This window comes from Cryptomeria japonica, chromosome 1, assembly GCF_030272615.1.
Source record: "Cryptomeria japonica chromosome 1, Sugi_1.0, whole genome shotgun sequence".
NCBI lineage: Eukaryota > Viridiplantae > Streptophyta > Pinopsida > Cupressales > Cupressaceae > Cryptomeria > Cryptomeria japonica.
Window position 1 is genome coordinate 529,738,423 of NC_081405.1, and position 17,745 is coordinate 529,756,167.

A 17,745-nucleotide genomic window follows, 5' to 3' on the forward strand; every position below is an offset into this window, starting at 1 on the left:
CCTCAAGTCTTAGTCTATAAATGAACCTTGAAAATCCAAATATTCATTCGGTGCCTTGGAGATCATTTAAACCCCATGGATCAATAGCAGATGTATGTCTCTCTTGACCATATAAGTCTTTTGTCACATGGTCATAAAAGTAGCTTCCATTGCTCTTCTTCCAACCTCTCCAATAAGTGTGCCTAATCCTTGAAGATGAGGTTTGAAAAGACAACTTTCGGAATTCACTTTGCAAAGCTCTTGATTATCCAACTTTTATGCCTGAATTAAAATTTGCCTAGTACTATGATTCCAAAATTTTCCCCCAACATGACAACATTTTTCTTTTTCTGAAAATCAAGTTAACCCAAGCTGTCCTCATGAATCATGTTGAAAGAAATTTCCATATAATGCTCGATCTGACAATCTCACTATCCCTCATTGTGCTCTGAAGTGTAAGTTCTCCTTGCCAAGAGAATTAATTTGCTCAGTTGGGATCACAAAGCGAAATGCCTTTGCTTTACCAATTATGTCACAAAGTTGAAAGGGGCCCGTAATGCAAAGAAAATATGCATTAAGGCATTACCATCCACTTCTCTTGCCACTTTTTTTCCTTCAAAGTATACCCACCTTAGATTTTATTACATATTCTTGATCACTTGACCCCTTATGCAAATGTCCCCTGCTCACAAGGAAATTTCTTTCATCTCATCCCACTTTCAACAAAATTTGAGGACCTTAACACTTTCTTTGTATTGTTCATTTAGTCTGACGATCCATTGATCAAATCCGATCATTCAAAATTTTAGTTTTCTAGAGTTGATTGTGTGAGCAATTTTTAACCATCTACGTTTTGGATCACACAATTAAAACATGTGTTGTGAATCTGATTATAGTAATCTATTGATTGTTTCCATGTTATCTGTTCACACAGAGCCTAATAAAGGATTGTCTTAAATATTGACTTCTCTTTGCTTAATACCAAAGACATGTTGATACAGTCTGCGTTCCATTGTTCTCATTTAATAGCAAGCACATGCATGGTAGAGTAGGTGTTCTTATACAAATGTAATTTGGGGTGATGCAAAAGTTTTTGAATTACAATTTATAGCTTTCTTCTACAGAGATAGAATTAAAATTTGATCTAATAGAATCACATTAAGGTTCAGCTCAATATTGTTGACAGTTTAAATTTTGTGAACAAATTCTTTGATTTTGAAGGCTCTGATTGGAAATAATGGATGGAGCTTTGTATCCCAGCATGGGAGATTGTATCATGTGGGAACAATACCCAGCCTCAAGGGCAATATATATGCTGCATATCTGAGGTTGACGATAGGATCTCCATGCCAAGGCTTCTTCACTGTGGCTATATGTGCACGTAGAGCTCACCTCCCCTTAGCTGCGAAACTAGATGGAGGAGAAACCCCTTCGTGGGATATGTTAGGAACTAATTTATCTGTTAATGTGAGCTCTTATGTTTAAAATATATATCCATCTACTCTTTTTATATGATTCGATTAAGAACAATGAACAATTCAAAAAATCTCTGTAACATATTTTCTTATTTCTCTTTGTTTTGTTTTTTGGAATCAAGTACAATGCGATGAAAGATCCAAGCAATATCCTTTCTAAAAGCTATTTAGTTTACTAATAATGTTTTGGATTATGATAATGATGCAATAACTTTAAAACATGATTTCAATCCACAGAGGTGCATTCACTTATTAAACTCCACAAAATCTTGATGGAATCATGGAACTTGGGGAACAGAGACAGAGAGGTCATTGCTAATGGCCGACAGAGACTTTAAGCAGATAGGCATAGGGCTTGATGACCTTATTGAAGCTTACATGTAGGTAATGTTATAAATTTACATTTCTGCATTATTTCAGGTTTGAACATGATAATCATAGTCTCCAGCATTTATAGGATTTTATGCATAGATTCAATATGGCAGACTGTTCTTGTTGTCATGGCAATTGATGGTTTGGCTTGCAATCTCATAACACCCAAGGTATTGCTGATGAGTTTAAACCCTTTAAGCTGGTCTGTATCTTTCAATTACCTAAAAATTTAGAGAAACAATAAATCTACAAAAATTTAATATATTACTCTATTTTATGGAGTTAAAAGAACTTATTTTTTGTTTTTGGATTCAATTATGTACAATTTCTTTGCATTGACATTTCAGATCACACTCCATCTTCCATCATCAAGATGAGAGAGCTGTAGGAGAAATCCTACCTACATGTCTCTCATCTTGATGATGGGAATTTCTCCTACATCTCTCTCATCCTAATGATGGATTACAGAGTGTGATCCGAAACGTTGTAGCAAAAAAACCTACATAGTTGAATCCAAACACAAAAAATAAGAACCATAATAAATTGTGGAAATCTAGTCTCTTGATTAAAAGAAATTGTGAGTTCATGGGGTTTTAGTGAAGATGTGTTATAGAGAAATAAAATTTAATCTCCTTATGTCCAAAATGAACTTTGATATCACACAGTTTAGTTTATGTTTTCTTTTCTAGAGGTTGTATTGATGAGATGATTTAAAATTCTATAGGGTAGCTTGTCATTATGACGGAATGCTAAACATTTATTATGACTTGAACTAACTTTTCTTTGCAGTCAACTTGTTTTTTAATTACAGTGAAGCTATGGAAGGCCGTTTAAATTATTTTAGCTCATGTTACACTGAGTTTTGATGATTTTAATTGTAAATGATGCTTATTATCAGAGGATGATGGTAAATCAGCCTCAGATTGAAGATTACGTACCACATCAGTCATGAGGACTTGATCAGAGTAGCTCTTTGCCCAATAGCGATGGCACTGGATTTAGAAAGTCTTCTCAATATTTGGCTCCTCTCCATCATGAAATTTATTATCCTCCCTCTGATCTTCCTCCTTTGGATTCACATTCTCATCATGGATTATCTGTGTATGGTAGAGATCCATCCCTCGGGGGAAGCGTTGGTGGAAACCCGCCACTAACAGTTGTTATCACACAGGTGGCTGTGTTTGTAGAACAGTTTCAAGTTACTGAAGTATTTCATCAAGAAAATTACAACCACTTTTTCTTTAGTAAGGTAAAACTATATGAAAAGTTAAGTGTACAACTATTGGAAGTTTGTGGGATTGTTTTGCGGGTGACTCGGCACGTGCAAATTCCACTTTCATATGCAGATGCAATCATTGGCATCGCTGGTTCCAATATTAGCTACATGCGCAGGACTAGTGGAGCAACAATAGTTATCCAATAAAGTAGGGAGTTCCTAGTGAAATGACAGTTGAAATAAATGGAACTGCTACACAAGTCCAAACTGCCCAACAATTGATACAAGTTTAAAATCTTTTCAATATAATTTTTTGAAATTGCATATGGTTTTGAAGAGGAGAGTGGGAGGAAAATGTTTTGCATTTCATGTTCAACAATCTTGCCGATGAACTTAATGACACTATGGCAATCACCTCACAATAGACCAAAATGTAGCTACATAACCTATTTTAGACCATAATACTAGGATTTTTTCAGTTTTCTAACACATTTAAATAGTTGCTTGTTTCACTACAATAAAGTTGTGATATAAAAGTAAAGGTTAATGTTTGTTTAGTCCCTTCTCATTCTTCAACTTTCATATTACTGAGGCATCATCCCAACTGTTAGCTTCTGTATAAATATTTGAGAGCAACACATAATACCCAAGTGTTTAAGTGCTAATGTAAAAAAACTCTAAATGCGCTAAGAAATGCATCCCAAACAAGTAGGTTGTAGAGGCATCTATTCACTTAATTCACGTGCTTAGCACAACCAATAAGGTCGATTAGGAAGGCTTAATGTTCCACTGTAGTACAAACTCTTGAATCATAATATCGAAACACTGAACGCTTTGACAGTAGACCTACATTATAGAATAAAAGAATTTGAGACATTATATTTTCACCTAGCTTCTCCCACACTCTTTTCAACATTATAGATAGAAGAATTCGGTTGGTTTTTTACTTCCTCTTTCTCTATTGCCAGCAAGTGGTGTATGTGGATATATGTGGAGGACTAGTGAAAACAAACATGTTCGATTCTATGGGGCCTACCTAAGGCAAAACCTAAAGATTAAAGAACACCAACTCTACGGAGATCCAGAAGACATCAACAATGAACCCCTTCCACTAGAATCCACATAAACAAAGACCAACAAATCAAGGAAGAGTAGATTAATGAATACACCTCCAAGAAAAGAGAAATCGAAGGAGTGACCATTTGAAGCACTACTCTAGATGAGTGAGAAGAAAAGAGAAGTAAAGAAAAAGCATAGAGGGATGTCTCTTCACAAGATGTCGATGAGGAGCTGAACACACCAGAAGACACTTTGCTCATGGAACAAGTCTCACCACTAGCGGATGAGGACCAACTCTATAGTGGCTTATTCCACAAGGAGATTTTGGACATGACCCTTCAAAAATACACCAACATGGTGGCACCCAATAAATTGATCGTTGAAAGGGCCCTAATCTGGTACATGGTAACAGCCATTTCACGTTCAACAATCTTAGAGATGAACTTGATAACACTATGACAACTACATACCCTATTTTAGAACATAATACTAGGATTCTTTCAGTTTTCTAACATATTTAAATAGCTAAATAGCTGCCTGTTTCATTGCAATCAAGTTGTGATATAAAAGTAAAGGTTAATATAGTTTGTTAAGTCCCTACTAACAAAGATATTCAATTTGGTATGAGTTTCCTGCAACATTACACATCTTATATACTATTCCAATGAGGCATACATCCTTCACACACCTCCAAATTGAACCTGCGTTTCCTTGTATGGAGTACACAACCTTCACCATTAGGCCCAATTAGGTTGCACTTCAGGTTGAAGCAGTGACTATACCTAAATTATTGCTCAAAAATCACTCTTCCTCCTTTTAATATTTCAATTTGACCTTTGTTGCTGAATCATGGCCCATTTGACAATTTTTTAAATGTAGTAATGAATTTTGAATGTAGTCTATCTTCCAATCAAGATCCCTGTGACAAAATACACAACACTGAATAATAACACAACTTACATTATGATTCTACCCTGCTTCTTAACAAAATTCCCCTTGGGAAAAATCTGAACTCGAAAAAAATCTTTGATTATATTATAACATGCTTTGTTGAGTATAATATAATGTATATTTTAATTCTATTATGCTTTTGAGGTCCCTATACCAGGTATAAAACTGAATTAGTTTCAGCATTGGCTCATTCTTTCTCTCTATGATGGGTGCAGTCGTATAGAACATAAAAAAACACATCCAGGTGTTTAAGTGGAGATTCAAGTTAACATTTTGATCTAGTAGGGGAGTATCAAATAAACCAAAAATAAAGGTAACATCCTCACAGCCTGAATGAAGTTTTACTACAGATATATAGATATTATTTACATTCATTTTCGATCATGTTCATATTATTGTGTGAGGGGTAAATAGTGCAAGGAAAGGTATTACCCACTCAGCTTATGGTTTTGAAGAGGAGGGTGGGAGGAAAAATGAGTAGGAATGATGTTTTTTTTTGTAATTCCTAGTTTTATTTTGCTTATTAGGTTATCCAGGATTGAGAATGTAAATTAACCGAGGCAACTAGTAGTATTTGTAGTTGTCATCATGAAATAAGTCATCCATAAGTCACCTCCAAATGTATTATATTATTAAGGTAAAATTGGGGTGAAGAAGATAATACCACAATAAAGGAATAATACTTAATGATTCACATAATAGACTCTAACAAACAAACTGCTGCAAAAAGTCATCTATACATCACATAGAAAACCATTTAAAAATGAGGCAACCAACTGGAAAACATGTGCACAAGAAAGTAAAGTAATTTGAAAAACCCAGCCACAAGTCCAATGTCCAACACTACAAAAATTCCTCTGCTTATTTGTTTATGATTTTTCCATAATTAGCCTACAAAAGGACAACCTTCAATGAAATGCATACCATTGAAAAAGGGTGGGTATACACATAGAACAAAGCATGGCATTCATATTCAAAGAAAGATATACTGATATGTATACCAACATTAAAGACCCCAAATCAAAAAAATTACACTCAAAATTTTATCATAGGAAAAGGGTGGGTATACACAAGAAATGCATAGAACAAAACATGGTAGTCACACAAATTAATCATGAAAACAATCTAAAACATTAGACACATGTACATACCAGGTCCTGTTTGTAATCATTCATGTCAACCTCACCAAACATGTCAACTTCAATGATTGCAGCTTCTCTGTGTTACGACAACCAACAGACAAACCTAATAGCTGATTGTCAGTCATAACATTCCAAAACTTGACCATAAAATACTTTAAAAAAGAGCAAATCTGAACGTAATGACCTAAAACATTTGTGATTTACCAAGAAGTAAGACGTCCCACTCCACAAGTTTTTTCCCTCAACAAAACAGTGACATCCACCTAATCAATTTTCATAACTTAAAATGAAAAAAGGGTGAAGTTAAAAAAGAAAAAAAAGCCACAAGCCTAAATATATCATCCTGCATTTTACACACTTGATTTAGGTTTGTATACTTTATTTGGCCTTGCTATTCCAGAGCAGGGTATAGAGGAGTCTAGTTATGGAAGACAAGGTTTCACTCTATGAGGTTACCTTCTAAACTCAAGATAGTAGCAAATATCACAATAAGGATCGAAAGGGTAGTAAGATAATATGTGGCCTTACTGTTCACGACAATCATAGTCATGAGATAGTAGGGTAAATGAACCTAGTGGAGGGTTTAAGGGTGGTTGAAATCCCAAGTGGTATAATAATTGTATTTCTGACAATTGAACACCTTTACTAAAAAGATTCAAAATTCACATAAGAATATGCAATATATTTCCTTAGGAAAGGTATATATCTGCTGCAAAAGTACAGATTGTTGTTGCCGAGACGAAAATTGCTTCTGGTTGGTCACTGATAAATGAGACAATTAAGCTCCCAAGAGACCTAGATTGTGTCCTTGCTGCTGAACTTGCTGAAGGCACTGAAGATAGTTCTCCCTTCGATCTGGTGCAACCTCAACCCTTTCACGAAACTGACCCTGAAAACATACAAACCACTTTGTCAAACTCAAAAGTGGTTTTGGCATCCACATATGACAATAAAACCTGAATGCTTATTACAAAAAAAAATCTATTCTTTTCATTAATATGTCACAATATGTGCAGTCTACATTCATAATCTTGTTGGGTTTTAATTACTAAGTAGACCTTCACAAAAAATGTTTTTAAAGCAACTGTAAAATAAACAAGATAAAAATTATCAAAACAGTATAAAGATCCTGCAATTGAACGTTTAGTGTCACATTTTAACAATCAATGAGCCATCAAAGGATCATATTTATATAATGTGTAGTGAAATGTTTTGTTTGGTTTTTAAATTGGTGACAAATTCATCTAAAACATTGATCAAATAACCACACATCAGGCTCTAGAAAACAGAACCCATCATGAAGGAGAAAAATAGCATCAATCCTCAAAAATAAATTATCTACAGTAGAAACAAGAAAAATTATCGGCCCAGAAATGAAATGTAGATGAAAAGACTGACAAGATGAATTGGACAGGACAACAACAAAATATTCAGTGAAACACAAACCATTCATCAAAATGTGATACAATGTACATATTTATCAATAATAATGACTGTTTAGTTCATCTCCCAGATGCCTACTCAGCTTTTAGTGTATCAAGGATATATAAAAGGTAAAATATTATCCTACTACACCTAGGGATTATTTACAGTACATCCCCCCTTTTAATCCCTAGGGGCAGTGGTAAAACCATTGTTTCTGTGCACTGAGCAACTTGTTTATGGCACCTCATTTGCTTCATGCTAAGTTCTAATCTTTCGCAAAAAGTTTTGCTTGAGTGATAGCTTGTTCGTTTCTGCAGTTATAGAATTTTTGTCAACTGAGATATTGACTTGGTAAAGACTTCAGTTCATTTTCATGAGTTGAGTCAAGTTTCCATAACGCTATATCACATTTTGATAGAATATCACATTTTGATAGAATATCACACCCTTCAGTTTTGAAGGTTTTTTAACACCATTTGCCTTGTCTATGTACCCGAACCTGAACTGGTAAACTTACCTTTGTGATCTGCACATAGAGGCAGTTTAAAAAATAGAAGGATTATATTAGTAGTCCCAAGCAATTAATTTGGAAAATGGCGAGTAAGTACACCTTAAAACTTTTATAATCCGTGCACAGATACACTTCCCAAACGAAAAAAGGGAAATATAGAGAAACCCACTAACAGGTGAGATCTTGCAGTTGGGAACAGCTAAGTTTCTGTCCGGAAAAATTCAATTCGTATATACTTTTGGAAAATTTACAAGAAGCTGCCAACATAATATTTCTTATCATTTTATTTCTAATTCTCTTTAATGAGTACTTTCTTGTCTTATCATCTACAGCCTTTACATGGACATAAGTAAAGATAAATCAGATTCAGAAACCTTTGTCAGAGACTGTTTTAAATTTTTAAATTGCCTCTCTATTGGGAATGATCTGAGATTCTGAAATATGAAAAAGTCCCTGCATGCCTTTTATTTTTAAATTTTTAGAATTCCGTAATGTGTGTTTTTGAACAGATTATTTCTTCATTCATGATACTCCTGAATTACATCAGTGTTCAAGATGTGTATGTAGAATGAACATGTATCGATATTTTTTGAAATAGAAATCTTAGACAAGAATATGATCAATATGAGCTATACTGTATCTTGTATTAGAACCGTAGTTATAAGAATCTAACTTGTCTTGTATTCAGCAAGTTGAAGAATCGAAGCCAGAATTAGACTTGGCAAATTTTCAATGAAAGATTTGACAAATTAAAATATGCGCAAGTTGAAGATAATAAATTGTGGGGTTTTCGTTTCATCTCAAATTAAGTAAAGTTCATTTTTAAAAAAGCAATAAATAATCAAAAGCATGATATAAATGTTCAAAATATAATGATTTTGATGTACCATGACAGTAAATATAATATATACAACACAAAGTCAAACAAGATTCAAGAGTGCTGATAATAAAAAATTCCTTTACCCCACATCCAAGAGTTCTGAATTCTATCCTATACTTTGTCCCTTATCTAATGGTATAGTATCTACTCATGTTTATTGTTCTGGCACTGCCCTGCCTCTTAATTTTGCACTCTGATCTAGCAAAATTAGGTCTTCATCTAGGAGAATCAGTGGAAGTTTCATCTAGATTAATGGCATTGATATTGATGCATCCTTGTAACCATTTACAATTAAACTGAAGATCATAGTGCTCTGTATATATCTTGTCAACAACAACACAGAAACCTCGACTTGCTGCATTATCATCAATGACGAGAACACGTAAGTGCCCATATTGTAGCAAGAATAAGTGCACAATAGAAGATACATGATAGCTCAGTGATAATACAAAAGGGCTTGTACACTATATAATGGTGGGGTTTGTAAATGATAAAAAGGTTAGAAGTGAAGCACTATAAGGATGAAGAGATTTTGATCCTTACTGCTATCATTCAAAAGAGCCTATGGATGCATGTGAAAAAGTAGACAAAAGGCAATCACAGTCATGAAGACAATAGTTTTGTCAAACCCTAATTGGTTATCTTCATCACTGAATATTGTCAAGCAACTAGGCAGAATTCTCTAATTTCTAGATACAGTGAGAAAAAGTAGTCAAATTCATTGATAGAGGTTTTGAGCCTTGATTTGGAAGATGGATGTCAACAAAAGAAGTGATAGTGATATTATGAATTTAAATATCTCACAAGGCACTGTCAGTTGTTGGTAAGCAAAGTAGTTTGAGCTGTTACATTGCAGACACAAGTATGACACTTTCTCAGACATGGATAGTCCAAGTAGAGGATAATGCCAAGTCACATTAACATACTGAGTAGACTAACACGGTGGACAGGTAATATTAAGGAAGGTGTCCAAACAATTGCACAGTGCCTATAATCCATAGTAGTCAATGAAGATCCATTTTCTACTGCTGTAAAATAAAAAGTATAATCATTTTTGGGTATATGATAAGCAAAGGTCTGCATTAGCCTTTGCAAGGGTTTCACTGTCCTCTTTGGAAGTTGTTAAACCCCCTATCAAAACTAGTCTCGATATTTAAACCCAAAGATGGTCAAGACAGACTATGACACTATTACTATTAGAAAAACACAATGACCCTTATTAGAAGTCAGAGACAGACAAGAGATGAAAGCCTCACAGTCATAAAGACAAGTTGTAGGCGATAGTAAGCTATTGTAAAAGGATAAAAAATACATGCAAAAGACAAAACTCCACACCCTAAGTTTTTAAATAGGAAAAGGAAAAGGAAAAAGAAAAAACCTAAGTTGATGGTGCAGCTCACCAGTGAGCAGGTTCAGAAGGAGTCATGAAGAGCTTAGCAAGGCCTCCTATGAGAAATGGTCCCACAAGTGAATCCATTGTCAGTGCCATGACCGGCTGAAAACAAAAATAAACATGAGTCGATCTATTAGAAACTAAAATAGATCAAAACATTTATTTACAAGATAAATAGTATACATTGTGAAAACTTAAAGATTAAAAGAAAAGCATCCTTTAAAGTGGTCAGATGTAAAATATTTTATCTATAAATTTATATTCTAAACATTAAATTATACAAAGATAATAAAAAAAATAATCAATGAATATTAGATAAAAATGTTATAATTACATCAAAATATTAAATTATATCAAATATCTAAAATGTAATGCCCACCACGGTCACTGTAACACCATGGAGAGTAGGCAAGCCATACCAAATGAGTCAACCTACAAGATCAGTTACTAGGAAAATCGCTATTCCTAATTAGGGTAGGATATAAGAAAATGATCTAACTAAATGGATTCCCCATTTCTTCCAAACACATTCATGACCAACCTCACAGAACTATGTGCAAAGATTTTCTAAATTCTACAAAAGAGAAGTTAAATTATGTTGGCAAGGGAAGGGTTAGTGATGGATGGAGATGTCAGAGTGCAGTTTTGAGGATGGCAAAAAATTTCCTACATTTCGGAGAGTGGGAAGATAGCTATTAAAATAACTTGAACAAACTCACAAACCTAGATAGGCAGTTTCATCACCTTGGCTGTAGTCACATCATATAGTGAGGTCTTACACTACAGGGACAACACATCCAACATTTACTTGGGCATTCAGGGCAGAGACAAACCGATTACCAGCAACCTGTCATCCTTAAATCCTCTTCACACAAGAAATAAGGAGATTGCAGATCTGTAGAATTGCAAGATCCGTCCACAGAACCCTAGCCCTCAGATCTGACTAGGAAGTTATTGAACTACTCATCTGCAGGCAGCTCATTGATCATACTAGCAGACCATTAGGTCAAAGCAATTACTTAGATCGATCCAGCAAGTGAATTATTACCATTGTACTAGAGTCTCAGTCTACATATATTTAAAATGTAATGCCCACGACAGTCACTGTAACACCATGGAGAGTAGGCAAACCATACCGAATGCAATAAAGATAATAATTCTAAGGACAAATAAACTAGGGCTAACAGCTTCAAGGGTAGAGGGCTATTTCTTATTATAATTAATTGTCCATATATAAACAATCTATTAATTCAGAAAGGGCAAACAATCTATTATCCATTAGTTTTCATAGAAAAATCTGTGATTCCTATTCATTTTGGCAGGGTAAACAAATCCTTCACTTCCTCTGCTACATATAAGAAGAATGCTCCATAAGATAATCTATAAAAATAAATATTAAAAAAAATACAGATATAATTTATAAGAAGAATTACCTGGAAGAAGAATTTTTCGCCCGATCAGCTACCATTTCTTGACCCCTACCTCCTCTGCTTTTCTTCTTCATCTTCTACCATTAATTGGTCTGACAGAGGTTAGGGTTATGATCTTAAACATGCAAATGCCACACAGACAATGGCGGCTGCCTCCCTCTGTGCACAAATAATGACAGGACTAATAAATACCATCCCTCCCTTTAAAATGAACTCCGTACGAGAAATACCGTGGTTTACATGGTTTGAATACCATGGTTTACTTCAATTAGTTATCCGCTCCATGAGATTTGAATTTTCAAGCATCTCTCAACGACTACCAAGCAAGTGACATCTGAATTTTCTATAAATTCCGGCTCCGTGTTAGTTTCAGACATTTTCTCATCGGCGTGAATGACATCTGAATTCTGTTGTTTTCTGTGCAGTTTCAAACATTCTTTCAACAATTTTTTTTATTAATTTGATGAACAAGTGATACATATTTAAACAAATTATTTTAGGTATTAACTTTTTAAATATTTTAATTAAATTTGTGTGTAATTTATTTTATATTATGATTTTTTATAATATTAATTAGCATTTTTCAATTTTAAATTTATAGTGGATTTGTTATAATCATTTATTTATTTTATATATATTTATATGATTTATTAATAATTTTTTTAGATATAAGAATTTAATGGTGGAGAAAACATTAAATGTTGAAAGCAACATAAAATGGTGGCATCGATGTTTAATGATATGATGGATTAACTATTAGTGAAGACATGTTACAAATGCACAAATCCAACAATTTTTCATTTAACTTAATCGATCAAAAACATCTACTATTAAAAATATTATCAATATTGTCCCAACCAAAATAAATAAAAATCAACAAACAATGTTCTCAAGAACATAATATAAGAAAACTAAGGCAAATATTGCTAACAATTCATATAGAATACATTAAAATTTTAAAATGCAAAGTTTTTTATGGATTCAAATGTGAATAACAATGACTATGGTGACTTTCAAAAGATTTTAAAATCCATGAGCATTCTCTTACTTAAGTTATGGCTAACAAACTAATTGCCTGAAAGGCACCCACTTCCTATACATGCAAGGAAGAGGTGTGGAGAGTGTAGAGGAAGGACAACGACTATCCAACCATGAAGATGCATCATGACCTCGATGGTTGGATCCCCCCATAATTGTAGTTTGACTTGCCCCTGATGATAATTGTCATTCCACTCCCCTTTCAGTCTAGGTCAATCCAGTTTGCAGACCGCTCCTTCCCATTTCATTGCTGTTTTGAACAAAAGAAAATGTGGCAACTTTGAGCTAGGAATTTACAAAAAGTATAAGCTATTGTAGTAAGGAGATTTATGCTTCTTCAATCAATTGTTTGATTAAGAGATTTGATCATATTTCCACAGTCCTTATCAATTATTGTCTTATTTCTAGATTCATTGTGTGAGATTTTGTTAGCATCACAAAATCTTACACAGTGATAAGACAACAATTGTGTGATTTCAAAAGCATGACCCTTCTTTTAACTTGCATTTAAGACAATTATTACAATCTAATCGTACCACTTTAATATAAAGTTCTCTAATGTGAAAATATTGCAATTATAGCTTGCCATTGGTCCAATGTGAAAAATGCTTCTTGATATTTATTTAATATTGTAATACCCTAAAAATGGTCATCTAAACCATGGGCCCCTAATCTCGACAACATCACCAAGGTCCTAACCAAAGGCAATTAAATCAACCTTGAGCACATTATTAATTCTTTAATCATCAAATATCACATGGCAAATCAACTACTCAATATTAATTAAATATTTATTTAATTAATCGAATCATTTCCAAGAATATCATTTTGGTCAATTATCTTATTTAATTTATTAAATATCCTTGCATATTTAATTAATTAATATAAATTGCCATTCAATCATGCAAAAGGAATTAATTTATTACAAAAGAAGAATTAATCACAAACAAAGAGTTGAATTAAAAATAAAACAAAAAGAATTGAATTGAGAGAGAAATCAAACTTGAGATATTATTTCTTTTTCTAAATTTGGAACTTGAAATCAGAAAAACAATTTAATTGAATTATTGAATTATTCTCTAAAATTGGAACTCAAAGCTTTTCAGAAAAAGAAGTTCAGTTGCATTGAAAAGACTCTTTTCTTGATTAAATTAAAGAATTATCTATTTTTATCACAAATGCATGGAATTGATTTATTATTATTTCCAATGCAACTTGGACTTCTAATTTGAATGCATTTCAATTAAACTATAATTGGAATCTATCTCAAGGTTAACTGAACTTGATTTCTCAATTATTTTCAATCAATCGTAAATTGAGCTTTTTCATCATCTCTCTGTAATTCTCTATAATTCAGTCTTCAGCTCTCATTCCAATTCACCCTAGAGATTTTTTGAGAACACGTTGGGAGATTATTATCACGCTAATTTTGCTCTAGAGTCATTGAAGATTATTGTGCTTTTTAGATTATTTGCATCCATTTTTCATCCATTATTGCTTGCATCCATTGTTGCTTCAATTGATTATTTGCTTGAATTATTCATCCATCTTGCATCCATATAGTTAATATCATATAGATTAAATCCTTCGTCTTGGTGTAGTCTAGTCACTGGTATTGCTTATAACAATATGAGAGCAATCTTATACTCACATCTTTTAGAAGGCAATTAGTTGCTTTGTTATGGTTTTTACTTATTGATTATTGATTACTAACCATGCATATAATGACTTAATTGAAGTGTTGTGCTTGCAGCTATTAGACCACTTTTTCACACACACATCTCTGGCGCCCATCGTGGGGTAGAAGACTACATTTTTTGGCCTCCAAGACTGACTGTTTTGTTTTTTGTTATTTTTCAGGTTTTAGATTTTTCAATTTTTTTTCTTCATCCGTACATCTCGTACGACAATTCCCATAGGGTGAAACGAAAAACTGCAGGTGTCGTATGAACAGGAATCCTGTCTCGTACGAGCTGGGATCTTGTATTGTATGAGTTTTTATATTGTCGTATGACTTTGTATTTTCTGGTTAAAAGGGCAAATTTCATGATTTTTTGATTATTCTGACGACTGACCCTAACTGTTTCTCTGTCTATCTCATAATTTTTCATAGCCTAATCAGTTTTTACAAAACACTTGTCAAAGAATATGCTTGTCGCACAAAGACAATATGACTACTGATTCGTTGTCTTTGTAGGTTGCCTAAGGAGAATCGACTAAACATCGTGTATTCTTTAAATTCATTTTTAGGAACCTAACTTGCTATCTGGTTAAAGAACAAATTTGTATTTTGTGTTTTTAGAAGATTCTGAGAGGTAGGAGAGTATGCTCTTGTCTTTTTTAGACAATCAGAAATCCAAACCCTTGAGGCTTTTTCTTTGTTTGAGATTTGTACATCTTTAGTAGGCCTGCCCTCCTGAGGGTTTGAAAAACTCTTAAAGCCGTTACGGCCGGTGTGAGGGGAATGACCTAAGTGGGAATGGCTAAATGCCAGGTACTCCAACCCACTATAAAATAAACATGATTTTGATGAAAATCAAGTCAACGACAGTGCTCGGGAATAGCTCTCCTCCATACATTCGGGTATATTAAACCTTAGTTTTCAAGGTTGGGAGACCTCTTAATTGAGTTTATACCTCGATGCGCCAAACGGATCCCTGCCTAAATCTAATTCAAAATTAGAAGCTACCTGGTTCACCTCCGAAGGGAGATAATCTTTGTGCAAGAGAGATAGTAACTCTTCCAAGATACTTGTCATTTCGTGCCCCCATTAGCATTTGGAGTCGGATAATATGGCGTTGAGAATCCATTGCGTGAGACTCAACGATCGTATTCTGATTAGCTATTGGGTGTGTACCTGAGTCTACAAGCAAAGGTTTTCTTGCCTCACCAAATTCCTTAGGGTTTTGCATGCTGTGATTGGAGTCACTATTTATACTACGTGCCCTGAAACAAAAGAACTGAAATACCAAAAATTGGAGAAAACAAGAAACAACTCAGTGATTTGAAACTCTGTCCATGTCAAAAACTAGTCCATCCTAAGTCGAAACTCTGTTCGAGTCAAAAACTAATCTATCCTGGTCAAAACTTAGTCCATCTTAGAATTGGTCATACTCAGCAATTGAAAAAACTTAGAATTTTAAGTCTCTGCCCTGTGAACAGTTGTACGAGTCTGCTTATTTATCATCCTGAATCATATCCTCAATCGTACGAGTTTTATCATTTATCTTCCTACATCATATCCTGTGTCGTACGAGTTTTTTTCATTTGTCGTCCTAGGTTGAATCTTGTGTCGTACGAAACATAAGTGCTCTAAGTCTTTTGTCATCCTAAACATACCCATCTGTCGCACGGTACGAGGCAACAACTCGTACGAAACATAATTATTGTCATCCTGTAACTGCTAAATTATCGTCCGGTTCAGAAAATACTGTTGTACGAGTCTCTGGTTTTGTCAGAACAGAACAATCAAACTTGCCTAAAAATAGTCTGCAGTGAACATAATACTGGTTATCAAATTTTTCTAAGCATAAATAGATCAAGATAGTGTACCTCTGCCATTTGCGTTGCATGATTTGGTCGATCATCTTTCAGCTAGTTCAATCAACTACCTATCAAATTTTAGTCACTTAGATAACGTCTTATACAGGATAGATTGTTCCTGAAACCAGACTGAATCTTACACTACTCTTAGAATCAACTTAGATAAACGTCTTAGATAGGATAGATCGTTCCTAAAATCAGACTAAATCTCAGTTGTTTCTCCTAAACAATACTCTAAACAGAACAAACTAGCTCTGAAATTGATCTTGACCTCTGCATCACAAACAACTTTAGGTCACACAAATCCATAAAGATGCCTATTCAAACCAGGAGTTCTCGTAAGAAACAAGCCAAAGGCAAAGAACAAACCTTCACCTATCAAGGTAATCCATTCTACGTGAAAAATCCACTCACAGACATGCCGTCGTCATCAGGCGGACCAGTTTTTGATGAACCTGAATCTCCCACTATACATGAGACAGAACACAATGATGGAAACAAAAACGACCGGAATGTTTCCAAAAACCATAATGACTCTACATCATCAAGTGAGACCGACGAAGACACTGAACCTCCAGAAAAAGAAATCCTTGACTGTCAAAAGGACAAAGACTTTAGAAAAATGATGAAAGTTATCATAAATCGAGAAAAAGAAGACTACTTATTAGAACTAGCGAAACAAGGTGTCAAACTTCCTACTGGATATGATGTTCAGACACTCGTTACTAAAAAGGAAGACTCGCCTATACTCAGGGTACACAAACAATTGCTAGCCTTAGGGATGGAGGTCACAGAACTCAAGAATAAGGACAAAACCCCAAAACAATATTCTCTGAAAACAATATGTCCCTTTCCATTTGACAAGAATCTAAACATGCCTCCATTTCCTTCATGAGTGGAGATCCCAAAGTTTGAAAAATATGATGGTACCTCAAATCCTCAAGATCATGTCAGGGAGTTTTGTGCCGCCTATATGGAGTTCATGCATGATCAAACGTACCTCATGCACCTTTTCCCAAGGAGTTTAGGGGGTCAAGCAATGGAATGGTTCTCAAGTCTACCCAAAGGAATAAAAACGTTTGAAGAACTAATCCAACTATTCTTACAACAATATTCATACAACATTCGACATCCTGTGACTATGATCGATCTTTGTAATACTCAACAGAAAATAGGGGAACCTCTTCTTACTTTCCTCCAATGCTGGAGAAAGATGTTCTCTAGGTATCCACGACCTATCCCAGACACTGAGAAGATGGATATATTTGTCAATAACCTCATCCTCGTACTGAAATATAGTATACAAATGCAAGTACACCCATCATTTAACA

General features: G+C 34.2%; 1 protein-coding gene across 1 annotated transcript; it reads left to right on the plus strand.

Moving 5' to 3' along the window:
• The first annotated feature begins 1,734 nt into the window (after positions 1 to 1,734).
• On the plus strand, positions 1,735 to 3,335 carry LOC131075260 (flowering locus K homology domain-like). The gene is given in 4 exon segments (XM_059210860.1): positions 1,735 to 1,762; positions 1,875 to 1,967; positions 2,780 to 3,250; positions 3,253 to 3,335. Coding segments are annotated over 4 exon segments (675 nt in total).
• Positions 3,336 to 17,745: the final 14,410 nt, after the last annotated feature.